Genomic DNA, 27,336 nt, shown 5'->3' with positions numbered 1-27,336 from the left:
GATGCTAGTAATATAAATAATGCTTAATGTTTAAACAATATATAAATGTGCATATACATAAAGTGACACAATGTGCAACAAAACACAAACAGTGACCTTATCCTCCAGGGATCTACAGATATATTTTGGTGAACCGATCCTTAATGGATCCAATCGTGTACACAGTGAATAATGCACCACCTCAATGATGGTAATCGCAGACTTTTTACTATATGGTATAAGTGTGCCTAAATCCTAAATAAGGATCCAAAGTGATGGTGTGAACAAAACAAACAAGACAAGAAAGTATAAATTCAGCCCAAACAACAGACTGATACGTGACACGTCCAAAATTTAGACTCAAATGTAAAAAAACGCATAAAGGTGCATAAAAAAGTGCCTAACTTATATCATGCAAAACGCATGACTCCAAACTATAAGAATGTGAAAAAATGTCCAAATGTGGTACTACACCACCATATATTCAAATAAACAAAATAACACTCGTGCACGTGGATGGTGAATGTGGGTAATCACAGAAGAGTATCCGTCAAAAGCCGGATTGGCCGCTCACCTCCTTGCTTCGACCCGCAGGGGGTCAAAACACTTTTGGGATCACTAAACCGGATCCTCCATGTATATGATTCCTCTATTCCTGGATAACTCTCCCCTCGGCGATCTCCCTCTCAGGGATGTGCGTGCAAGTAGCAGAATCCTCTCCAGGTATACGAATAAGGTATAAGCCAGTATATGGTCATCCTGCACAAACCAGCATTTAGAACCTCATGTTCTGAGTGTATCTGCATGGGTATGTTCAGTTGGGTGCAGCAAGATGGCGTCCGCTCCGGAAGTGTGTCACCACGCCTATGCGTTACGTCACTTTAGGCATGTGACTTCCTCAGCCCTGATTTTTTTTTTCATGTTTCTTCTAATTCTCCCCCCCCCCCCCCCAAAATGTCCCCTTTTTGGAAAGTAGACACCCCAAACTATTTGCTAAGAGGCATGTGGAATCAATAGAATAATTTTATTTTTTTACCACAGGTTTTTGGAAAATGACAAAAAAATATTTTATTTTATTTTTTTACACATAATTGTCACTTAAATGATTTATTGCTCACACATGTCATCGGTATATGTAGAATTACTCCCCAAAATACATTCTGCTACTTCTCCCTAGTATGGGGGTACCACATGTGAGAGACGTTTTGGCAGTCTAGCCAGGTATAGGACCCCAAAATCCAATAAGCACCTTCAGGCTTTTAAAGGGCTTTATTTCCTCATTACACTTCCAGACTGCCTATCAGTTTTTGAGGCCCTGAAATGCCAGGATAGCACCAAACCCCCCCAAATGACCACTTTTTAGAAAGTAGACACCCCAAGGAATTTGATAACATTGTACTACTTTGGGGAAGTGATCAGTACTTTTTTTTTTACACAATTTGATTGCTTATAAGCAAGCATTTAACTGAATGAAATTGATTCATTCAGCTTTTTTTTGTTGTAGCCACACTTGTATACAATAGATGGCATGAAAGGAAGCCATCCATTGTATACAACTATCATGTGACCTGCTGTGACACAGCAGGTCACATGGTACTGGCAACGGGGCCGGTACACACATCTGTCATCAGCCGTGTCCAAGGTACACAGTTGGTGACAGATCTCGCCACAGAGTGGCCCTGCGGGCACACACAAGGCGTGATCCGGGAAGGACGTCATATGACGTTCTTCCGGAATGACAAGAGGTTTGCCTGGCCTATATTCAAATGAAGTGGTTAAAATCCCTGATTTAATTTGGCTGGCAGATATTGCTGACATCTTTCTGAAAATGCTAGGTGTCTAGCTGTTTTTCTGTCTTTACTAGTTTGTGTCACTGACCTAATACAGTGTGTAAGCTGTAGTAAAGTAACCAGATGTCCCCAGTTCCAGGGGGCTGTCCCTGGGGAAAAAAGGGTCTTTAAATGTGTCCCTGTTTAAAAGAATGTGTCCCTGATTTCTTTGTTAAAGGTGTTCTTGGCCAGTGATTGGCCTGGAGCAGGAGGAGGGAGGGGAGGAGTGTCTGCTCCTGGCTGTGTCCAAGGTTATTGATGTTGTCACATGTTGATATCACATAGTCTACCTGGTACCTCCTTGCTTGGCTTGGACATTGTTTGCTGCCTTGCTCTTCCTTGTGATGTGACCTGCAGTGTATATTTTGGCTTGGAGCTAGTAGGTCAACAGTACAGGGCCGGAACATGGGGGTGGGTGAGCATCCAGGAGGAGCAGCCACAGTCACGATGTTTTAATGTTGGGGAACAGGTTGGGGGGTGCCGTGTGGCTACGTAAATCAGTAGTAGTAGAAACCAGTGGGACTTTGTAAAATAACTATACTGAGCTGGATTGTGACTGACGAGCCCTCTGCCGGCAGCTACCTCTAAAGGCAGGCTGGGACTTGACCTGTCACATGCTTGTTGTTGATTGCCTGTGCCAAGAGAGGAGGTATGGGGGTGATAGAGAGCTGACATACTGTGCCTGATGCCTGTCCTGTAAGTATACAGTATGCTTCCTTCTGCAGTTGCAGATAAGGGGAGGGAATTCACCAGCAGATGGACTGTGCTTGTGGTTACTTACTCAAGGTGTTGAAGCAAGAAGATCAACATGAAGCCCAGGCAACTAGCCTTTGCAGCATTAAATGTGTGCACTGAAAGCCTCCAATTAACCTGGAAGCGTTTCCTTTAAAATTCCATATAGACCTTCTCATTCTGCCTGCCTGCTTGCTGTATATATTTTCCCTTACTAGATGTTTCCTCTCATAGGTTTTTTTCCTGGAAGTTCTCAAGGATGTGATGCTTTTCTGAGACACAAAATGACTCTAATTTCCCCTTCTATATTGAAGAAATATGGGATTCCTTTTGACCGGGTGAGTTTAGGTATAAACATTTTGTGGGTAATACCTTTGTCTTTGCAGATAATATTTGTACATGCATTTTTTGCCTTTTTTAAGTAGATCACACAAGAAGCTGGCGAGTTTATGATAACATTTCCATATGGATATCATGCTGGATTTAATCATGGATTCAACTGTGCAGAATCCACAAATTTTGCCACATTGCGCTGGATTGACTATGGCAAAATGGCCACACAGGTAGAGCAATTGTATTCATTTTTCCTTTCTTTATCAATTAATATTTTTATATAGTATGTACTCTGTTTCATTTTATGTTAAATTTCTGCTCTTAGTGTACTTGTCGGAAAGACATGGTGAAGATTTCTATGGATGTGTTTGTGAAGTTCCTTCAGCCTGATCGCTATGAAATGTGGAAACAAGGAAAAGATTTAACTACCCTAGATCATCTGAAACCAACTGAATTAACAAGTTCAGAGCTGGAGGCTTGGTTTAAGAGAAAAGCCCAGGGAAAAGCTGGTCGTAGGTATGTACAAACCGTATAGCAGTGACTGTTGTGAAATGTCTAGAATTCGGACATGAAAAAGCCAAATATCTTTTAGGTTACTGGTGAAGAATTATAAATTATTTTCTATCAACTGAATTCACTGCTGTTATATATATTTTTCTATCATGCATAAAGGTTAGTGAGAATTTAGTGCTTCTGCTTTAACTTTTGGGCAGCTAAGTAAGTGTAATTGACAGCTGTAGGGGAATCTGCAGAAGCAAAAGGGAGAGAATATAGACAGAATATAGGAAAATATACAGAGAGTAAGTATCCATAGGTATTAAAAGATTTTACCTACTCCTGCCAAAATCATCTCATTGCCTAAAGTGTTCGTGTGTCTAGGAAACATTGTAACTCATTATTTTTGTGCATGAGAACCATATCTTACTCTAATCGCACCATCAAGTGTAGGATTCACTTTCTGATGTGTTGATGGGATCAGTCACTTACAAGTGAATGACAGATTCCCGTGACTTGTCTTTTCTAGGTGCATGGTTCTAAGACTCTCTGCTTCAGAAGTTGAGCTTAGAACACCTTCCCGATGTTAATTTTAGTCATGTTGAATATTTGTTGATCCACAGGATATACCTGACATTTTCATAGATGGTAATATATTTTTTTGGTCACCTAAGTAAATTTTCGAGCCTAAACTTTATCCCATGCATCCTCCATGACCGCTTCCTGAGAGATTTTTCTGTCCACCTTCACAGGAAGACCAAACCAACCACAGTTTAAAGTGTAGACCCATCCCATCTTCCTCGCCCCTCAGATTCATTGTGTTTCCTATGGTCCATGACAACTATCTTGTCATAAAAATACAGCTTTCACTTTGGAGTCTTGTGAGGCTGAGCCTAGAAACCATAACCCAGTGAACCCTTTCCATCTGCAGCAAAAGTAATAGGGTCAGCAATAAGCAAGTTTAACAGTCTTCCGCTTTATGCACTGTTTTTTGTTTGTTTGTTTCACACACACACACACACACACACACACACACTCACACTCACACACTCACTCTGAACGGATGTACCAGTGCACTAGGGATATGCTGGTGCAATTTCTTCTGAAATTGTATTTTTTTTTTGCAAACACATGCCTTGCATTAGTTGTCCTGGAGCAATAAGTCTCAGAAAAATGTGGCAATTGTGGTATTAAGTCCCAAGGTACATACAAAAAAGCTAGTCAGAGCCATCAACCGTCATTTAGAAGGAAAGATAAGGTAGCACTGCTCCAGGTAGGCCCGCCACTCCCACCCTCCACAATCCTTTAGTTTGTGCGTTGTCCCAGTTCACAGACCTGTGCTGTAAATCAAAGGAAAGTCTGAGAGACTGCACTAAAGCACATATCCACTTTATTGTATAGAAAAGCATCTTAAAAACAACATACTGTATGCCAGTGGGCAGGGGGGGAAAAAAGGATCACATGTATCACGCTAACCTCAGAATTTAATCATAACCTACAACAGTAATGATGCAAAATTCAAAAAAGTATAACCCAATTATCAGTAGCAGCTGTTGCTATATTAACCCTTACAGCCACCACCCATATACTAATGCATCACCCTGTCAAGAAACGATACAGTCCACTAGACAATGTCAAAACCATGCATTCAAAAACAAAAATTTGGGAATTGTTAAAATACAAAACCATGAAAGAATCATTGTGGAAACAAAACCAAGCATGTTTGTATAGAGTATTGGTTAGAGTGAATCACATATTTCAGTGTCTATTACTAAGATCCAGCACATGAAAGGACCACTTGAGGTGCCCAAGAGTACCCAAACCCAGAACTGACATCCACAGCTATATATGTAGATTACCAGTCAGATATATGGTCAGATACCAGTCAAGTGCTGCACAGCGCAGTAGACGATAATGTTGGGACTTTAAAATAGAATTAAAATTGAAGCATTTAATGATCAGAGAACTTAAAGCCTTCTAGGATGCAAACAATTAAACTTGTTCCACATTGGCCTGTGTATGTGTACAGGACCTCACTCATAAAAGTGTGTGAGGTCCCATTCGAAGTTTAATCCCTTGGGGGTTTATGTACCCAGATGAAAATCCAATAAACCTTTTTTACACAAGAGTCTGAAGGTGTCTCCCCCTCTTTTTGTGTGGACCACTTTTTCAATACCCTGAATTAGTAATGCTGTGTGATTGTGGTTCTATCCACATATTGTATACGACAAATATCACAAGTCATCAAATATAAAAGTTGTGTGTGGTATTGCAATTGATAAACCTTTTGATCGTATATTCCTTTCCACTTACTGTGGACAAAAAACTGTCTCCTCTAACAATACACAAACAACAGGGGCAATCCTCCTCTCCACACCTGAAATTACCTTTAACCACTTCCTGCCCACCCTCAATGTACTGCAGACGGGCGGTAGCTGCAGGCAAAGTGTCACCTTGCTCTTCCGGGTTTAGATGGCGCAACCCCCCCCCCCCGTCATTCATTGTAGGAGGTGCCAGTGATTTTGGCTGGGACACGAACGATCTCCTTCAGCAAATGGAGATGCAGAGCTGTGCCTGCATTTGTAAATACAGGCACAGGATCCGGCTGGTTCTTCCTGGAACCATTTTGTTCCAAAGAGAGAAGAAAGACATCACACCTGAGTAAAAGCAGCACACTGAACCCACACACGTTAGATATACATTTTAACCCGTTGATTGCTACATTTAACCCTTTGCACCCTGCCAGTGCCATTAGTACAGTGTCAGGGTACAGTATTTTTGTATTAGTGCCACTAGCGACGTCAGATAGCGTCAGGGTCAGTTAGTGTCCCTCCCAGCTAAGGTCAGCTATCGCACTCACACTATAGGCTGCTGATCACCGTCATTACTAGTATAGTGTTTGTACGGATCAATATATTGATCATGAACAAAACTGTACCAGTGCCCCCTTAGTATTAGTGTCCCCAAAAATGCAGTGTTAGCAGGATCATCCCCATTCGCTGGCAGCAATAGCGTATAGCCCCAACGCTCCCCCCCACCCCTAACAAGAAGTGCGGTGTCAGTATAATTTCTGATCATTGTCCCCTGTAATACATTGCACGCAAAACTGCAGTGTTCACAGAATCGGGCCTAATCTCTGTTAGCTTTTTCTGGTAAATTTTTTTTTGTAGCGGTTCAAGTACTCGCTGACAGCCAGGTGCTCTTTTTCCCATGAGTCGCACTAGGTACCTGTAAATTTAGAGTCCAAAATGTCCAACGAAAGGTACACTAGTGAAGAGGCCTACTGGATTCTGAGCATGTCAGGGGAAGACTCCCTGACCCAATCCGCATCAGAATACGAACCTGTAGACAGCAGCGGCACCCTGACAGGTAGCTCGGACGATGGAAAAGAAGTCCCTGTTAAGATCAGGCATACCCGACCCCATGAAGCTGAAGTACTAGGATCGCATGACTTGTCTCATATGCAGCAGAGTGCCAGTACTAGTGCTGCACTACCTTTTGGTGAACTGGCGAGCATCAGCGGTCTAGTATATCCTGGTCTTTTTTATACCAGCACTGCAGCATCACTTGGTGATGAGAGCCCTATAAGAGCAGAACAAGCGGGTGCGGTGGCGAGCACGAGTAGCATCTCACAGCCACCAAGAATTCACACACAGGCCTGTAGAGCCCCTAGTGTCCTTCCGGACGTGCTTGCACATCCGGATTGGCAGCCCACCGATTCTGCAGCACCCATACTTCCCCCATTTTCTGCCCAACCCGGAATTCAGTTGGAATTAGCAAATTTAACTCCCCTTGATTTTATGGAGCTGTTTTTCACAGAAGATTTGTACAATTTGATTGTGGGCCAAAGTAATTTATATGCTCAACGATATACCGCCACAAACCCAAATTCAAACCTTTCCAGACCATTTGCATGGAAACCCATTACGGTTTCCAAAATTAAAACTTCTTTGGGCCTAACCCTCAACATGGGCATTACAAAAAAGAATGAGTTGCGGTCGTATTGGTCCACAGACCCAATTCATCATATGCCCTTGTTCTCTGCTGCCATGACCAGGCATAGATATGAGGCGATAATGCGCTTCATGCATTTCAGTGATTTTGGTGACCCTGAACATGATGGGCTCTACAAAATTCGGCCCCTCATAACCACCTCACTGAAAAATTTGCAGATGTGTATACGCCACAGCAGAAAATCTGCATGGATGAGTCCCTCATTCACTTTACTGGCTGCCTTGCAGTCAAACAGTACATCCCCAGCAAGCGTGCCAGATATGGGGTTAAATTGTATAAGCTCTGTGAGAGGGCCATAGGCTGTACGTACAAATTTAAGTTTTATGGGGAAAGAGACAGTGAAGTAGAGCCCCCTGACTGCCCAGACTACATGGGGAGCAGTGGCAAGATAGTTTGGGACTTGGTGTCCTGTTTGTTCCATAAGGAGTACCACTTATATGTGGACAATTTGCATACAAGCGTGCCACTATTTGTACAATCTTGGAACTGGCTCATGTGGCACCGTGCGACTTAATTGTCGGGGCTTCCCCCAACGGCTTGTAAATACCCAACTTAGGGGGAGAAAGCCTGCTTGAGGAATGATGAATTGCACGCAGTGATGTGGAAGGACAAACAGGATGTTTTCATCCTGTCTTCCTTTCATGCAGACGTGACAGTCCAAATTAACACGGTTTCTGGCGTTGTTGAGAAACCACTCTGTGTTCATGACTATAACCTTAACATGGGAAGGGTGGACTTCAACGACCAAATGATGAATCCGTACCTAATTTCCCAGAAAGCTCGACACTGGCACAAAAATGTGTATTTTTATTTCAATTGGCTATATATAACGCTTTTGTAATTTGCAAAGCAACTTGACGAAGTGGATCCTTCCTAAAATTTCAGGAAGAGATCATCATGGCCCTTTTGTATCCAGAAGGTGCCGTGACCCAATCCTCAAATCCACACACTTTTTCTGGCAGAGATTTCTTCTCTTTCTTTCATTCAGCCCACAGGCAGGCATCATCCTGGTATCGTTCAGCCGGCGATCAGCTTTCATGTAAAAACAATCCTATTGGCTATTTAGCTGCAGGATTGCTTTTACAAGCAGCGGAGAAGGTGCCCCTCCTCCCCCGCTGCCCTCCACAGCCTTCTTGACCAGTCCTGTGCCATCGGGGGAACCTGAGAATGCATCCGGTGTTTCTGCCAGCTGAGCATAGAGCTGATTGTAGACCAGAATGGTGCCAGTCATCTCTATAGTCTAAGAAATTGGAAGCTACGAGCATTTATTCACTTCAGTTTCGCAGGAAATAAACAACGCCATTTGTAAATTGGGAAAGCATCTGATCACACCAATCTTGGTGAGATTAGAAAATGTAAGGGCAGAGGAGATATCTAGAGTCTGATGAACCCCAGATTTCTCAAAAAAGAATATATGACAATGCCCATTGAAGCTATATGGGATATTTGCATTCCCTGTGATAGCATTAAAAGTGATCAAAAAAAAAAATGAAAGGGACAGTGTAAAAATGTATTAAAAAAATCAAATTAACTTAAAAAAAATAAAATAAAAAAAACCCAAAAAAGCGTCGTCCTCTCCCTGTGTGCGCAAGCGTTGACCCAGTTTCAGTATGTAAACAGCGGTTTCACCATGCATGTGAGGTATCGCCACAAACGTCAAATCAAGGGCAGTAATTCTAGCACTAGACCTCCTCTGTAAATCTAAAATGGTATCTTGTAAAAGCTTTTAAAGCGTTACCTATAGATATTAACAATGTATGCGGTTTGTCTCCATGGCATGGGGTATGTGCAGTTTTAAACCATGCCATGTTTGGTATCTATTTACTAGGTGTACCATCATATTTTATATTGTACCAAATAATTGGCCATGATATTGTGTTTTTGTGCATTAAAAGTAAAAAAAGAAGTGTATTTTTTCCAAAACATTTGCGTTTGAAATATCGCTGTGTGAGTACTATGTAACACAAAAAATTGCAGCACCCACCATTTTATTCACTAGGGTGTCTGCTTTAAAAAAATATATATAATTTTTGGGGTTCAAAGTACCATATTTTCCGGCGTATAAGATGACTTTTTAACCCATGAAAATTTTCTCAAAAGTCGGGGGTCGTCTTATAAGCCGGTTTACAGCGTGCTGAAACTTACCGGTGTAGCGGCAAGATCTGTCTCCTGTGAAGATCTGTCCCCCTTGAAGCAACTGTGCATGTCACAGTTTTAGGCATAAGAAGCCGTTCATCGATCAACAACATTAGCATCGAGCTGACGCAGGTAACCCCTTTTCTGCTGCACCGCTGATCACACTTAAACACACCGCGGATCACTAGCCGCCACTCCAGCAAGGTGGATCAAAGATGCGTATTGGGGAGCATCATCAATCGGATAGAGGACAGTTTCATGGGGGGGGGGGGATTGTGACATGGGGAGGACAGTGACATGGGGGGGCCGTGACATGAGGAGGACACTAACGTGGGGGGGTCAGTGACATGGGTGGCCATAACGTGGGGGGGGGGAGTGACATATGGGAGGCACGGCATGCGGAGGACAGTGACGTGGGGAGCCAGTGACATGAGGGGGGGGGGACTGACATGGGAGGACAGTGACATGTGGGGGGGGGGGGAATGACACGGGGAGGACAGTGACATGTGGGGGGAGGACAGTGGGGGGCCTGACATGGGGAGGACAGTGACATGGGGGGCCGTGACATGTGGGGGGGGTCAGTGACATGGGGAGGACAGTGGCATGGGGAGAACAGTGACATGAGGGGGGGCACTAACATGGGGAGCCTGACATGGGGGGGCAGTGACATGGGGTAGTCTTATACGGCGAGTATAGCCCAAACCCTATATTTTAACAGGAAAAGTAGGGGGTCGTCTTATATGCCCAGTCGTCTTATACGCCGGAAAATACGATAATTACTTAGCAAACATTCAGATTTTTTTTCACGTGAACAAAAAGTGTCAGAAAAGGCTTGGTCTTCAGGTGGTTAGAAGAGTGAGTGATGCATGGCATAAACTTCTAATGCTGGGCATAAAATGCCCCCAACCCCCTTTTTGGAAAGTAGACACCCCAAACTATTTGCTGAGAGGCATGTTGAGTCAATAGAAGAATTTATTTTTTTACACATAATTGTCACTTAAATGATTTATTGCTCACACATGCCAAGGGTTTATGTGGAATTACTCTCTAAAATACATTCTGCTACTTCTCCCGAGCATGGGGATACCACTTGTGAGATACTTTTTGGCAGTCTAGCCAAGTACAGAACCCCAAAATCCAGTAAGCACCTTCTGGTTTTTAAAGGTCTTTATTTCCTCATTACACTTCCTGACTGCCTATCACAGTTTCGGAGGCCCTGAAATGCCAGGATAGCACCAAACTCCCCCAAATGACCCCCTTTTGGATAGAAGATACCCCAAAGAATTTGATAAGAAGCATGCCGAGTATCTTGCAGATCTCGTTTGTTTCCACAAGTTTTTGGAAAAACATATTTTTTTCTTTTTTCATATTTCAAAACCTTGTGAGAAAAAAGGAGATCTGTAAAATACTCACCATGCCTCTTTTTAAATTCCTTGGGGTGTCTACTTTCCAAAAAGGGGTATTTTGTGTGTGTTTGTGGGGGGGGTTGGTGCTATCCTGGCGTTTCAGGACCTCCGAAACTGTGATAGGTAGTGAGGAAGTTACGCACCTTCAGGCTTTCAAAGTGGTCATTGGATTTCAGGCTCCTGTATGTGGCTAGGCTCCCAAAAAGTCTCACATATGTGGTATCCCCATACTCAGTAGAAGTAGTAGAATGTATTTTGGGGTGCAATTGCACATATACCCATGGTTTATGTGCGCAATATATCATTTAACTGACAACTTTTTAACTGACAAAATTTTTAAAAAAAAATGTCATTTTCCAAAAGCTTGTGGGAAAAAAAAAATCCTCCATGGGCTCAATATGCCTCTCAGCAGATAGCTTAGGGTGTCTACTTTCCGAAAAGGGGTCATTTGGGGGTGTTTGTACTGTCCTGGTATTTTAGCAGCTCAAGAAATGTGATAGGCAGTCAGAAAGTAAAAGCTGTGTAAATTTATCTATACCATAGTTTGTAGATGCTATAACTTTCACACAAAGCAATCAATATACACTTTTTGGGATTTTTGTACCTAAAAAAACATGTAGCAGAATACATTTTGGCCTAAATTTATGACAACATTTGAGTTTTTTGGATATTTTTTATGACAAAGTAAAAAAAAATTTTTTTTTCAAAATGTATGGTCTTTCTTTGTTTATAGCGTGAAAAATATAAAGCACACAGGTGATCAAATACCACCAAAAGAAAGCTCTATTTGTGTGAAAAAAGGACATACATGTTGTTTGGGTATTGCATGACCGCTCAATTACCAGTTGAAGTAGTGTAGTGCTGTATAGCAAAAAGAGACCTGGTCAGGAAGTGGAGTAAATCCTCAGGAGAGCAAGTGGTAAAATCCAACCAGGTCCAACCCCTTGTTGTGAAAGAGGAATAATTACTCTGAGATAGAACACTCCCCAAAGAGGGATACCACATTAATGCCCTCTGACAAAATCTGGGAATATATGTGGTCATCAAAAAGTAATGGAAGATTACATTCCGGTATCCCTCTAATCTTTTTTTAGTTCCAGACAAAATAATGTACAAGAGGTTTATTGGTGTTGTTTTTACTTTTTTTTTTTTTTTTGGGGACACAGCAATTTGCTTCTTGGAGTTTCCCTAGCTATGGACATTGCCCTATTTAGAAAGGGTAGTGGATGCCCTCGCTGAAGGAACTGTTCATACATGTTTCCCAATTCCCTTTCAAAATCCTTTTCATCACTACAAATTCTTTGCAATCTTAGCATCTGACCTGCCAAGATACCCCTGATCGTGTGTCTGGGGTGGCCTGAATCTGCTCACAGTATATTATTGCCTGATATAGGTTTCCTATATAGATCGGTAATGATGTATCTTCTCTGCCCAATCAATTTCACATCCAAGAAACCGATCCAGTGAATCGCAAGTTGAGGGTATTATCATTCAGGTAAGACAAAAAAATTATCCAAAAAAGTCCTTAGTGGGTCCCAGATCCCTAGAACACACAAAGACCAGGTCATTTATATACTGATAAAATAACTTTTTATGCTGGCGGAACGGATTTTCCTCTCCAGAAATATGCACCCACCATATACAGTGTGTGTGTATGTATACACACACACGCGTTTAATTCCTATCTCGCCTGACGCCCAGGGCATGCGGTTCCGGGCACCAGGCAAGAAGTTTTGTTCTTCATTTACCCTGCTGCAGCCTACTCCGGCGCTGACAGAAGCTGAAGACAGAGAAGCCTGGCTGCTAGTCCAGCAGCACAAAGCCCTCACTGCTCTGCGCATGACAGCAGAGGAGAGGGAGGGGGAGTAATGTTTCCTTCAGTGCGGTTGCCGTTCTGAGCGAGAACACAGTACATGGACTTCTATTTCCTAGCAAACTAGCCTGTTTATCTTATCTAATGTATAGTCCTCGCCCACACTCTACTGCAGCTAGTAATCTTCTGTAATGAAAAGCCAGAACTGTGAGCTTTGCTTCTCTTTCCGAGAGAAGTGCATATATACTTTCCTGACTTCTTCCTATTAGCTCTCAGCCCAGGACACTGAGCCGCCTCCAGTCTGTGCAGCATACTTCTCAGAGCTCTGCTCCTCTGCTGTTCTAGGAATGGGTGTGCTGCTGTACCCCACCTGTAATGGACACCTGGAATCTTCCTGACCAAGTGTACTGGGATATGTTGTGACAATCAGCATGTGCAGTCACACACAGCATCATCCCCCACCCCACTTATCCCCAATGTCACCCCCCCATACTAAACCCCAATGTCCCCCTCTCGTCCTCTTATCCCCAATGTTCCTCCTCTCCCTCCACTAATCCCCAATGTTCCTCCACTAATCCCCAATGCCCCCCCACCCACTTATCTAAATTGTCCCCCTCTCCTCCACTAATCACCAATGCCCCCACTTATCCCTAGTGTCCTCCCTCTCCCCCTCACTTATCCCCAGTGGCCCCCATTCTCTCCCACATATCCCTAGTGTCCCCCTCTTCCCACCACTTATCCCAAATGCCCCCCCCCCCCATCAAATGTTCCCCTCACCCCCTCTTCTCCCCAATGTCCCCCCTCCTCTCCCACTCCACGAGCATGTGCAATTTTATCCAATGACATGTTGGGTATCTATTTACTCTGCGTAACATCATCTTTCATATTTTACAATAAATTGGGGGATACAGTCAGGTCCAGAAATATTGGGACAATTCTAACATTTTTGTCTCTATACACCACCACAATGGATTTGAAATGAAACGAACAAGATGTGCTTTAACTGCAGACTGTCAGCTTTAATTTGAGGGTATTTACATCCAAATCAGGTGAACAGTGTAGGAATTACAACAGTTTGCATATGTGCCTCCCACTGGTTAAGGGACCAAAAGTAATGGGACACTTGGCTTCCCAACTGTTCCATGGCCAGGTGTGTGTTATTCCCTCATTATCCCAATTAAAATGAGCAGATAAAAGGTCCAGAGTTCATTTCAAGTGTGCTATTTGCATTTGGAATCTGTTGCTGTCAACTCTCAAGATGAGATCCAAAGAGCTATCACTATCAGTGAAGCAAGCCATCATTAGGCTGAAAAAACAAAACAAACCCGTCAGAGAGATAGCAAAAACATTAGGCGTGGCCAAAACAACTGTTTGGAACATTCTTAAAAAGAAGGAACGCACCGGTGAGCTCAGCAACACCAGAAGACCACGGAAAACATCTGTGGTGGATGACCGAAGAATTCTTTCCCTGGTGAAAACACCCTTCACAACAGTTGGCCAGATTAAGAACACTCTCCAGGAGGTAGGTGTATGTGTGTCAAAGTCAACAATCAAGAGAAGACTTCACCAGAATGAATACAGAGTGTTCACCACAAGATGTAAACCATTGGTGAGCCTCAAAAACAGGAAGGCCAGATTAGAGTTTGCCAAACGACATCTAAAAAAGCCTTCACAGTTCTGGAACAACATCCTGTGGACAGATGAGACCAAGATCAACTTGTACCAGAGTGATGAGAAGAGTATGGAGAAGGAAAGGAACTGCTCAGGATCCTAAGCATACCACCTCATCAGTGAAGCGTGGTAGTGTCATGGTGTGGGCATGTATGGCTGCCAATGGAACTGGTTCTCTTGTATTTATTGATGATGTGACTGCTGACAAAAGCAGCAGGATGAATTCTGAAGTGTTTCGGGCAATATTATCTGCTCCTATTCAGCCAAATGCTTCAGAACTCATTGGTTGCTGCTTCACAGTGCAGATGGACAATGACCCAAAACATACTGCAAAAGCAACCAAAGAGTTTTTTAAGGGAAAGAAGTGGAATGTTATGCAATGGCCAAGTCAATCACCTGACCTGAATCCGATTGAGCATGCATTTCACTTGCTGAAGGGAAAATGCCCCAAGAACAAGCAGGAACTGAAGACAGTTGCAGTAGAGGCCTGGCAGAGCATCACCAGGGATGAAACCCAGCGTCTATGCGTTCCAGACTTCAGGCTGAAATTGACTGCAAAGGATTTGCAACCAAGTATTAAAAAGTGAAAGTCTGATTTATGATTATTATTCTGTCCCATTACTTTTGGTCCCTTAACAAGTGGGAGGCACATATGCAAACTGTTGTAATTCCTACACCGTTCGCCTGATTTGGATGTAAATACCCTCAAATTAAAGCTGACAGTCTGCAGTTAAAGCACATCTTGTTTGTTTCAGTTCAAATCCATTGTGGTGGTGTATAGAGCCAAAAATGTTAGAATTGTGTCAATGTCCCAATATTTATGGATCTGACTGTATATTGTATGGAGTTTTAATCGTTAAAGTGTATTTTTTTTCCAAAAAATTGCGTTTGAAAATTATATTAAGTTTTTAAAAACTGTCCATTCCGGTTTTTGTTTTCGACCAAGTGCATCCTGAATTTTCGGTTTTGGCACCAGAATGTTCATTTCAGTGCACCACTAGAAATGTTCTCTAGTCAGAAACACACACCAAACAGAGCATATGCAGACTAGCTCTGTACAGGATGGGGGCTAGTATAAGAAGGGGTGTAGCAGACAAGAAAAAGGGTTGTGATGATCGCTTCCTTAAATTTTAGGAAGGATCCACTTCTTCAAGTTGCTTTGTAAAGCACAAAAGCATTATATTGCAAATTGAAATAGATCCTTTTTTGTAACAGTGTCTAATGCTGTGGGGCACTAACTACGGCTTCAGCGTCATCGTGATGGGAGGGGTCCACCCCTCCCATATTTTCAACGACACCAGATTTTGATTGTCGTACCTGCGTGAATGGCTGACAGGACGAAAACATCCCGTTTGTCCTTCCACTTCACTGCTAGCAATTCATTATTTCTCAAGCAGGCTTTCTCTCCCTTTCTAAGTCTGGTGTTTACAAATTTTTTGGTCTCATGGTACCACAGCAAACAATTCCAAGTCTGAATAAGTATCTAAGAAAGTGTCACGCTCGCATAAAAATTTTCCACGTACCCCTTACAGAACAAAGATGACACCAAGTCCCACACTATCATGCAACTGCTTCCCATGTAGTTGGGGCAGTCGGGGGACTCTACTTCACTGTCTTTTCCCTTATAAACTTTAAAATTGTATGTATAGCCTGTCGCCCTCTGACAGAACTTATACATTTTGATCCCAGATCTGGCACACTTGCTGGGGAGATATTGCGTGAATGCAAGGCAGCCAGTGAAATGTATGAGGGACTAGTCTATGCAGATATTTTGCTGGGGTGTATACATATCTAAAAATTTCTCAGAGAGGTAGTTTATAAGGGGCCCATATATGTAGAGCTGATTTATATTCAGTGTCATCCCAAGAATGACAGAGTGTGTTATCACTAAAATGCATGAAACACATTATAGCCTCATATCTTTTCCTGGCCATTGCAGCAGAGAACATGGGCATATGATGATTTAGATATGTGCACCAATATGACTGCAATTAATTCTTTTTTGTAATGCCCATCTGTAAGGACACTATGGGCTCTACAGGTCTGAGAGCATGAACTGCCAGAGTGTTCAAAAGCACCATGATAGTTCATTGAGAACTACAAGCCGATAGCTTGTGAATGAATGATGCTGCTGGGCAGGCAGTGCTCTTTTTAAAATAGTGACAATGAGCTGGGCGAGAAGATCCCCCGCTAGCTGTCACTAGATTCAGCAGAGCGGGCATCGGCTGCAGGACTGCGGGAACATGTTACATGTTCATCCCTAAAAATAAGTGGAACATGTAGCATGTTCCCAAAGGTGAGCCTATCCTTTAATGAGGGTGATAAAGGGGTTAAATGTTCCTATCTAAGGTGTGTGTGGGTGTAAAGTTTGCTGCTTTTTTTCACAGTGATGTTCTCTCTGAACCTCTCTGGTTTGGTAATAGAAGAAACCCCTAGATTGCTGCCTGTGTTTACGAAACAAAACACAGGAGCGATCTGTCATTGGCTGCAGTTGATAAGCCAGGGTCCCAGGCAAAATCATTAGCCAGGGCCCACTGACAAACTTGTCCTGACGCAAATGACAGTGGGGGTTACCAGTACCCGGGAGAAACCCGTAATGTACAGGTACGTTACTGTGCCTGTACGAGCCACCCATCCACAGTATATTTACAGCAAGTGGTTAAAGAGTAATCTACTTTTTTGGTTAAGAAAAAAACAATCCATGTGGATGATCAATGTACACCGCAAAGATTTTACCAAATGTTGTTGCAGTTTCTTAGCTGCTTCTGCTCTGAAGGAATAGCTTTTTTTTTACCAAGTCGTCTGCATCAAAATTCTAAATGACTTGGTCTACAAAACCAGCTACGTGTTCCACAAAACCCTTTTCCCAATGAAAGGCTGTCGTCACCTCTAGGAGTGAGGGGGGCATCTGTTAGTTTTCTGTCTCTGGCTCACAGATATCCCAGACTTCAATTGATGTTGCTAAATGAGTACACAATACTGTAGAGTTAAAAACACTACCCCCTTAATGCTTTCTTCTGTCAGATCATCCAAATGTGTCCAGTGACAGTCATATTTTCAGAATGCCCTAAACCATCTTTTGTCTCAGGGAGAAGTTGTTCCGGTACCTCTAGAGGTTAGATTCAAAGGCTTCTACTCAAGCCTGTCCATGGTTCCAAAACATAACAGGGATATTTGTCCTGACATGTGAACATACACTCCCTAAACAAGTACCTTCAAAGTCCACAATTTCAAATGGAATCCACAAGGTCAGTGACTGCCCCTCTGAAATGAGGGGAATACTTGGAATCCGTAGAAATACAAAATTCTTATTTTCATATTCTCATTTGTTCTCACTTTCTATACTTTGCAGTAGGAGGCTGGCATTTCCAGTTTGTCATGCTGCCCTTTGATCTATCCACCATTCCCAGAGTATTCCCAAACGTAATTGTAGCCTTTAAGGAAGCAATCCAGATAATTTCATGGATGAATAAGGCAACTCACCACAAGAGCACTCTAAAAGGAAAAGCTCCTTCAGCACTTCTATGTACTCAGTCCACCAGATTAATGAGTTTCCTAGGTATTTAGACATCAAAGCCTCTGTTGTAAAGCTTTGTAAGGCCACTACCTGGTCTTCATATATTTTCAAACTCCTACCAGTGGACTTCCAAACGTCTGCGAATGCAGCCTTTGCAAGGTTCTTGCAGAGGCACTCTGAAGTTGGGTCTTTTGAATTTTGTTTGTGGACTTGTTGGCACAGTTATTTTTGCCTATCCTTCCAGGTTTAGGAATATTCAGCCTGTGTCCTCTATTGTATTATTAGGACAAAAGGAATTTGTACTTGCCTGTAAATTCCTTACCTTGGAGTACAGTACAGGGCACCTTCCTTGTAATTCTGTGTTACACTGCATTGCTTGCTGCGAAACTGAGGACTCAGAGTTGGGTAGGTTTATAGGGGTGCCCTGGAGGCTTGTCCTCAAAGCTTGTGCCAGTGTCCACTTTTTAAGGTACCACCCTGTAACCACAGGCTATGATTATTCAGCCTATGTCCTGTACTGTATTCCAGGATATGGAATTTACAGATAAATCAAATTTCCTTTTCTTGGAGTACATTAAGTGACAAGTGTCCCTCTTTTCGTCTGATTCACTCCTACTGTTTCTTAATATAAAACCTAGGCAGGCTGCAAAGTTGGAGGAGTTAAACTGGGCTTTCCTTATAGCTTTCTTTGCTAGCGTCTATTCTTGAAGGCAGTAGTCTCTAACCCATTGTATCTAAATATTTTATCCCATGTCCCTTAACCACTTTTGATCTAGAGAATTTTTTATTTTTTTTTGCACATATGAAAATCTACATTTTGGCCAGTTAGTTAAACTAAAAAATTTGTTAAAACCCCAGAACATTATTTTTCTAAAAACAGAGACCCTGTAGAATAAAAAGATTGTAGTTGCAATTTTTAATTGTGCATGATTTGTGCAACTGTTTATCAAATCCATTTTCAGGAAAAAGACATTATAAAATGAATTTTAGTTTGCTCAAACACAATATAATACCTAATGTTTGGTAAAATATTAAAGAATTGGGTTGCATGGAGTAAATGTCAAGTTTTAAAAGTGGATGCACCTGTGATATCATGAAAAGCTATGGTACCCAAAAATTTCTATAGGCGATACTTTAAAAACCTTTACTACTCATCAGTTTAAATTTAACTGTAAGCTCTGGTGCTAGAATTATTGCTCTCACTCCTATGTTCAAGGCGGTTTTGCATGGGCAGCGCAATCTCAGTTTGTATGCATGTGCGTACATTTGCATTTGTGGGTGTGTGCAGGGTAGTGGGGGTTATATTGATTTTTTTTTTTATTTTAATTTAAATTTATCTTTTAATTAATTTTATTTATCTTTACTGCTATTACAAGTGGTTAACAAACCCCCATGGTATAGTTGAGCAGGTGACAGGTAATGTTTATGGAAACATTGGGTATCTAATAGACCCCAGTGTCTCCCCTGCCCTCCAAAGCAGCTAACTGGGCACAGTTCAGATGCTCCCCTAGCTGTGTCAGCAAGGGAATGACAACTCGGAAATTGGAAGTGGCAGAGAAAATTGAGGAATGGATGTTCCTGAATCCCTCTGAAGTTGTCCTGGGCTCCCGATAAGAGCAGGAAAACTTAGCCTAAACATGGCGGGAGGAGCCTAAACATGGCGGCGCCGGAGAGCACGATGTGAGTGCTCTCCGATAACCCACGAGCAGACCACCATGAGAACCCCTATGGTCTGAAGAGCGGAGCCCTACCTGAGTGAGGAGGTCCCCAAAGGGAGAGAATTCCGGCGCACTGAAGGGAGAGGAGAGCGAGTGTGGACACGGAGCTCCGGGAGGCGATCGCGCTGCGGAGACCTGTGATCAGCTGTCGGGTTGCCGGGGAGATGGAGCAGTGCGGCGTGATCACGCTGGTTGGCCGCAAAGGAGCACTGGGAAGCAGAGGCGCCGGCCGGCTCCCTGACAAGTGCCGGCTCCCTGACAGGAGAGCAGAGACGTCGGATCAATCCTTAAACCTGCTGCACAGGAGAGGAAAGAGAAATAGGACACATACCCACAGGCCACAGGAGACCCTGCAGGAATCCCCCAGAGACACCAGCTAAGAGTAACGAGTGGACGGCTGAGGATCTGAGTCGACTCACTGGGTGAGGGAACGAGCGAAGGAGAGTGAGTCCACATGTAAGAACCCACATGTAACTGTATAACTATGCTGATTTGTGGGAAAGGACTGCAAATTGCTCATAAAGAGAGAAGGGGGATTCCCAGGGGATCTGGAAAGTGAAAATAGAAAGAAGAGGGAAAGAGAAATTATTAAGTGGCTCCAGAAGAGAAGTGGGAAAAGAAAAGAAGTGTTAAATTGATAGAGACTGATTAATACCAATACCCCAATATACAGCCTAAAGTTTCCCGCTGATTAAAGAGTACAGCCAAGTGCAGAAGACATGAAGAATAAAAGCGCTAAAGGAAGCGGGCTTAAAGGGTCCCAGACGGGTACAATTAAAAAATATACTTCCCAGGGGAATGCGACTCCAGAAAGGGCCTATAGTGGAAATGAAAAAGGTGAAATGGAAACCACCTTGGAGAATAGCCCTAGAATGTCATTGGGCCTGAATAGTAGTAGCCAACAGTGGATAGAAAATCCAGGGAGGAAAGATCTTGAAAAAGATTTACAAGTGCCGAACAAAAGTGAGATGGCCGAAATGTTTAAGGATTTGGAAAAAACTATTAAGCAAAAAATGACAAATATACGACAGGATCTAGGGCACCTGTTAATGAGAACGGAAGAAATGGAGGGAAAAATTAACAAACATACCCAATTCATTTCAGACTTAGGAAAAAGGTCCGCTATGATGAGGAATACGCAGAAACAACTGCAGTATAAAATAGAAGTACAGGAGAACAGGTCTAGGAGAAGCAACTTGAGGATAAGAGGAGAACTGCAAGAAATAGTCTGTAAAATGCTAAACTCCATTATGGACAGACCTGAAACAGAGGCAATTAAACTGGACGGAGTCTATAGATCAGGAAAGTTCCAACAAGGTTAACGGGAAGGAAAAACCAAGAGATGTGATTGTTCAGCTGCACAAATATGGAGATAAGGAAGAGATTTGGAGAAGGACTAAAGGAAGAACAACTATTAAGTATGGAGATATAAAGATCCAGATTTTTGCGGACTTATCGTACGAAACTTTGTGGAGAAGGAGAGCCTTGAGGCCCCTATTAGAGCAGATGAGAACAAGGAATGTGCAATATAGATGGGGTAACCCAGAGTGTTTAATCGGATGGAAGAACGGTGTTACAGAATATTTGAGATTTCCCGAGGACTTAAGAGACTTCTGTGACAGACTGGAATTGCAGAGAACGAGGATTAGTGGGTGGGAAACAGAGATAGAAATTGGCATTGGGGGAAAAGAAGTATGGCAGGAAGTAGGTAGGGGGGAGGTAGCGAGGAGTTAGATGGGATAGTGAGGTTTTGTTTTTTGTTTTTTTGTTTTTTGTTTTATATTACTCCTATCTTTCTCTTTAAATTGCACCGCTAAGGTTAAAAGAACTAAAGTAAATGAGGGAAATCGTGGTGGTTGGAGGGTGGGTAAGCCGTACATGGGAGGAGTTCAACCCCAAGGTTTAAAAAAATCAAAGGTGGTTTTATCACCACAAATGATTGATAGGCAGTTTGAAGGCCTAAAAAGGGGGGGGGGCGGGGGGTGGTGGAGCGAGGGGGGAGGGGGGGAGGGGACTAGTGGGAGAGGGGTGGAGGGATATGGTTAGAAAGATAAGAGGGATAGGGGGGGTCCTAGGGACAAGACTCTGCACATTAGAATGGGGAAAAAAATATCGATACAAGATTTATGGAAAACTTGCGATTTATAACATATAATGTAAAAGGTTTGAACTGCCCTGGGAAGAGATTTAAAGTATTCAAGGAGTTGCAGCATAGAGAGGCTTCAGTGGTTTTTCTGCAGGAGACTCACCTAGAGATCAAGTCAAATGTAAAGTTATACTCAAGAAATTATCCAACATGGTTCTGTGGTTGTATGTTTTCCTGCAAAATGTCTTGATAAACTCTGGAATTCATTTTCCCATCAATGACAACAATCCGTCCAGGCCCTGAGGCAGCAAAGCAGCCCCCAACCATGATGCTCCCTCCGCCATGTTTTACAGTGGGGATGAGGTTTTGATGTTGGTGTGCTGTGCCTTTTTTTTCTCCACACATAGTGTTGTGTGTTCTTCCCAAACAACTCAATCTTGGTTTCATCTGTCCACAGTATATTTTGCCAGTAGTGCTGTGGAACATCCAAGTGCTCTTTTGCAAACTTCAAACGTGCTGCAATATTCTTTTTGGACAGCAATGGCTTCCTCCGTGGTGTCCTCCCATGTACTCCATTCTTGTTTAATGTTTTCTTTATTGTAGTTGTGTCAACAAAAATGTTAGCATGTGCCAGAGATTTCTGTAGGTCTTTAGCTGACACTCTGGGGTTCTTCTTTACCTCATGCAGCATTCTGCGCTGTGCTCTTGCAGTCATTTTTACAGGACGACCATGCCTAGGGAGAGTAGCAACAGTGCTAAACTTTCTCCATTTGTAGACAGTCTGTCTTACTGTGGACACATGAACATCAAGGGTTTTTGAGATACTTTTGTAACCCTTTCCAGCTTCATGCAAGTCAACAATTCTTGATGGTAGGTCTTCTGAGAGTTCTTTTCTGCGAGGCATGGTTCACATCAGACAGTGCTTCTTGAAAATAGTAAAACCCAAAACAGGTGTGTGTTTTTTAAGGGCAGGACAGCTATCAGCAACACATCCAATATCATCACACTGATTGGAGTCAAGGTTGGCTCACTCCTGGCTCCAATTAGCTCTGGGAGAAGTCATTAAGCTAGGGCCTCACATACTTTTTCCTCCCTGCACTGTGAATGTTTACATGTTATGTGCAATTAAACCATGGCAACATCTAATATTTGTGTAGTATTATGTTCAGCAGAATGTGTTCTTCTATTGTTGTGACTTAGATGACGTTCAGAGCACTTAATGCCCAATTCATGCAAAACTCCACGTAATCCCAAGGGGTTCACATACTTTTTATTGCAACTGTATGTAGTTAGTCTGGCTGAAAAAAGACAAACGTCCATCTAGTTCAACCATAAAAAAAAAAAAAAGTTATATTCCTATACCCACAGTTGATCCAGAGGAAGGCAAAAAAAACCCCATCAAAACATGGTCCAATTTGCTCCTGCAGGGGAAAAAAATTCCTACCTGATCCGCCGAGAGGCAATCGTATATTCCCTGGATCAACTTTACTTATAAATGTTAGTATCCAGTTGTGTGTATTTAAGAAACCTCCAGACAGAAAGCGTGCCCCCTTGTCGTCTGTGAGGACCTTGGGGAATCACACTATATGAACAACTGATGTTTGTTGATCATATCCCCCCCATAATCTCCTTCTCAAGAGAGAATACATTTAATTCCTTTAATCATTCCTCATAAATGAGCTCATCCATGCTTCTTATCAATTTGGTTGCCCTTCTCTGCACTTTCTCCAGTTCCCAATATTCTTTTCTTGAATTGGTGCCCAACACTAAACTTCATATTTCAGATGAGATTTGTCTCTCTGTCTCTGGAGTCTATACAACTTTTATTACAAGAAAGGATTTTGCTTGCTTTAGAAACTGCAGATTGGCATTGCATGCCATTATTTAAGCTTATGATCTACCAGAACTCCTAAATCCTTCTCCACCATTGATTCCCCCAGTTGTACTCGCCCTAGTATGTAGAATGCATGCATATTCTTAGCCCCTAAGTGCATAACTTTATATTTATCAACATTAAACCTCATTTGTCACATAGTTGCTGTCAGGGCCTGGACTTGAACCTGGGACTTCTACTGTGTCAGGCAGTAACTCTACTCACTGAGCTATCTGGAATGCTGGACAACACTTTACCTCATCTATTGGATAATCCTGCCTTGTGCCTTGTTTGCTCTTGAACCTTGAACTCCTTGCTCCTCCCATGAACTTCCTATATAAGCCATGTCCTTGGACTTCCTCCTTGCCAGATTATTGTGCCTTTCCAGCCAATATCCTGCTACTGTTCCTGCTGCTGTCTACACCTCCGCTACTGACCTTTGGCTTGTTCCTGACCACGATTGATCTGCTACCATTTGTGACCGACCCTTGGCTTGTGACCGACTCTGCTTTCGTCTGATCCCTAACCTGTTGATCCGCTATTGGTTCCCAGTCTGCTCATTCCCTGGTGGGGTGATCCTGAGATCTGCAACCTGGTATTAACACGCAGCCCAATCCATCTCCACCATTAGGAGCTCTGGTGAATACCGGTTAATACTTAGACCCCGCACCTCAGGTGAGCCTGCGTCATTCCCAGGGGGATCCGCTGGTGTACCTATCCTGCTGGTTCCAGGTAAGCCTTTTACTGCTATAGCAACTGGTCTCTGAACCTGACCTTACACCGTGACAGTTGCCCAATTAAACAGTGCATTGAGATCGGCTTGTAAGTTGGAGACATCCTGCAAGGACGTTATTCCACTGCAAATCTTGCTGTCATCTGCAAAGACTGAAGTGGTATTTTTAATCGCAGACCCTATATTGTTTATAAATTTATTAAAAAGTAAGGGCCCCAACACTGAACCTTGGGGTACACCGCTAACAACCCTGACCATTAACCTTCAAGGATTTGGTCCCCCTATGTTTTCCTTGCGTCCACTCACTTGGACCTGTACAGCACCCTGCCGGAAAAACCTGTGATGTATGATAAAGAAAGTAGGCATCCACTGAAAGTATTATTGAACACAACATAAAGGTATATGGGACGTTGTACACACAACACACAACACACAACACACAACACACAACACACAACACAACACACACACAAACACAACACAACACAACACCTGAATGGAAATTTGCAGCTCAATTACCAACTAGCCTGCAACAAAACCAAATGGACCCTGTCTAACAGTTCATGTTAAAAACAAGGGGTTTAGTCGCACAAGTTTGAAAATATATGTGTATACCGCAGTGGCCATGTCAAGGCACCCCAGTGTACTGCATTCCTAACTCTATAATTTGAGACTCTCCTGAACTGGAGCATATATAGCAGAGTATAGATTAAGGGCAGGCGTGCCTAGATGGAACCCACCCCTCCTTAGCATACTTCATTTGGGCATGTGAGTCCTTTAAGAGTGTGTGGTCACAGGCAGTAATCTGGACTGGCTCCTGCTTTAGTGCTGCATTTTTTTTTTGCTGTCTGAGCTGTGACAGCTTCTAATTGCTGAATTACAGCTTTGCATGGTTGGGAGTAGGCAATTTCTTCCAGAAAACCACAGCAGGAAGAGCACAATGGCAGCTGGAGGTATCCAGTGCATCCCTGCAACCAATTCAACCAACTGTACAAACAAATGGCAACCACCTCAACCTAAACTATCCTTTGCAGCAAGGAGGGGATACACTCGGGTGCCTTGACGCGGCCACTGCAGCTTACACATACGTTTGCAAATGTGTTTGAATGTACTCCTTGTTTTTAACGTGAACTGTTAAGCAGGGTTCATTTGGTTTTGTTGCAGACTAGCTGGTAAGTGAGCTGGGAATTTTTTTTATGTGGGTTACCCTTCCATTTGCTCCTTGCTGCAAAATGCTAGTTATAGGTTGGGTTGGTTGCCATTTGTTTGTAAAGATGTGAGGCTAGCCTGCCAGAAGAGAGAAATCCATAGAAACTGCTGGATATATAGTTGGTATGCTGCCAAGTTGCTCCCATGTACAACCAACACTACTTAAAGCTCAACTCCAGCTTTATCTTCAGTCTTGAACAGCTGTGCAGGCACCACACCTGTTCTGAAAAATCTTAGTTTGATTTTACTGCACACTGTGGGCTTTTTATTCTGTCCATTAGAATCTGCAGAAAGTCAACCTGAGCCCATTTCATTTCCTGGCATTACATTTCAGTTTTGAATTATTGGTGCTCAGCTTCATATGAGGCTTTATTTAGGGTGGCCTGCATGCAAAAAGTTTTGCCTAGAAATGCCCACTGCTTCAGACTGACACCCACCCATCAAGGCATTTTGATATTTACATAACTCCTCCCAAAAGCCATTCCTCTGCGGTCATCAGGGATTGAGGGCTCTTGAGAGGTGTACTGGGGCAGGGTGCTGTGATGTTTTCAGGCAGCTATGTGCAGCACCCTGCTGGCCCATTCTGTCAGCCATGATCTGCCTGCATTGAATAGAGGAACACAGAGGCCCAGTAGGTTTAAAATATGTATGTCACAAAAACAGGTTTTAATTAGCAATTTTATCAGTGTGTTGATGAAGGTGGGAAGAAAGGTAAAATATAAGCAGAATAAACCCCCACTTTAAAATTGCATACCATACCATACCATACCTACACTGGTGAGTGATCTGGTTATGTTATTGAATATGTATTTAACCACTTGCCTACTGGGCACTTATACCCCCTTCCTGCCCAGGCCTATTTTCAGTTTTCAGCGCTTTCTCACTTTGAATGACAATTGCCCGGTCATGCAACACTGTACCCATATGAAATTTGTATAATTTTTTTCACACAAATAGAGCTTTCTTTTGGTGGTATTTAATCACCACTGGGTGTTTTTATTTTTTACGCTATAAACAAAAAAGTGCAAATAATGTGAAAAACAAAGTGATTCTTTGTTTATTTTATAACATTTTACAAACAGGTAACTTTTTTCCTTCACTGATGTGCTTTGATGACAGGCAGCACTGATGGGCACTGATGAGGTGGCACGGAGAGGCAGCACTGACAGGAGGCACTGATAGGCAGCACTGATGATGCTGCACTGCTGGGCACAGGTGGGCGGCACTGATGGGTACAGGTCATCAGTGCCGATCACTTCTCTGACAATTGCCGGTCATCGGCAGTACTTTCCTCTCGCTGTGACAGCGTGAGGAAAGTGCAGCTGATAACCGGCAACTGTATTTACCCGGTGATCTGCTGTGTCATTGGACACAACTAATCACATGGTAAAAGTTTGCCGTGATTGGCCATTTACCATATCACGTGATCAGCTGGGGGCGTGTTCTGGAATGATGTCCATGGACGTAGTCCCAGAACCAGACAACCGCGCTGTAACCGTCCTTCGGCTATAGCTCAGTAGGGAACTGGTTGTATTAATTTACTAGGTCTGTGCCTTCTTTTATTCTTTCAAACAACACAAAAGTGAAAAAGTATTTGTCCCCTTCCTGATGGTTTTTATTTTTTTTGCATATTTGTCACACTTAAATGATTCAGACCATCAAACAAATTTTAATATTACACAAACATATCCTGAGTAAATAAAAAATCAGATTTAAAATGATGATTTATTTATTAAGGGTAATTGACGTATCAGTCTGGAAAGGGTTGCAAAACCATTTCGAAGGCTTTGGG

General features: G+C 42.8%; 1 protein-coding gene across 2 annotated transcripts in view; it reads left to right on the top strand.

Annotated features, from left to right (window-relative positions):
- LOC149454032 (lysine-specific demethylase 4B-like) overlaps positions 1-27,336 on the top strand; it is a 247,291-nt gene that overhangs the window by 141,724 nt on the left and 78,231 nt on the right. For both annotated transcript variants that reach the window (XM_089687863.1, XM_089687862.1), the window contains 3 exons: positions 2,775-2,878; positions 2,966-3,103; positions 3,199-3,389. In XM_089687863.1, the coding sequence (XP_089543989.1) occupies positions 2,775-2,878; positions 2,966-3,103; positions 3,199-3,389 (433 nt within the window). The remainder of the gene's footprint in view (positions 1-2,774; positions 2,879-2,965; positions 3,104-3,198; positions 3,390-27,336) is intronic.

This window comes from Staurois parvus, unplaced genomic scaffold (assembly GCF_062004578.1).
Source record: "Staurois parvus isolate SC_StPar_1 unplaced genomic scaffold, SC_StPar_1.0 ptg000439l, whole genome shotgun sequence".
Lineage (NCBI taxonomy): Eukaryota > Metazoa > Chordata > Amphibia > Anura > Ranidae > Staurois > Staurois parvus.
The sequence above is the reverse complement of the archived record's forward strand: the minus strand, read 5'-3'. Positions and strand labels throughout refer to the sequence as shown.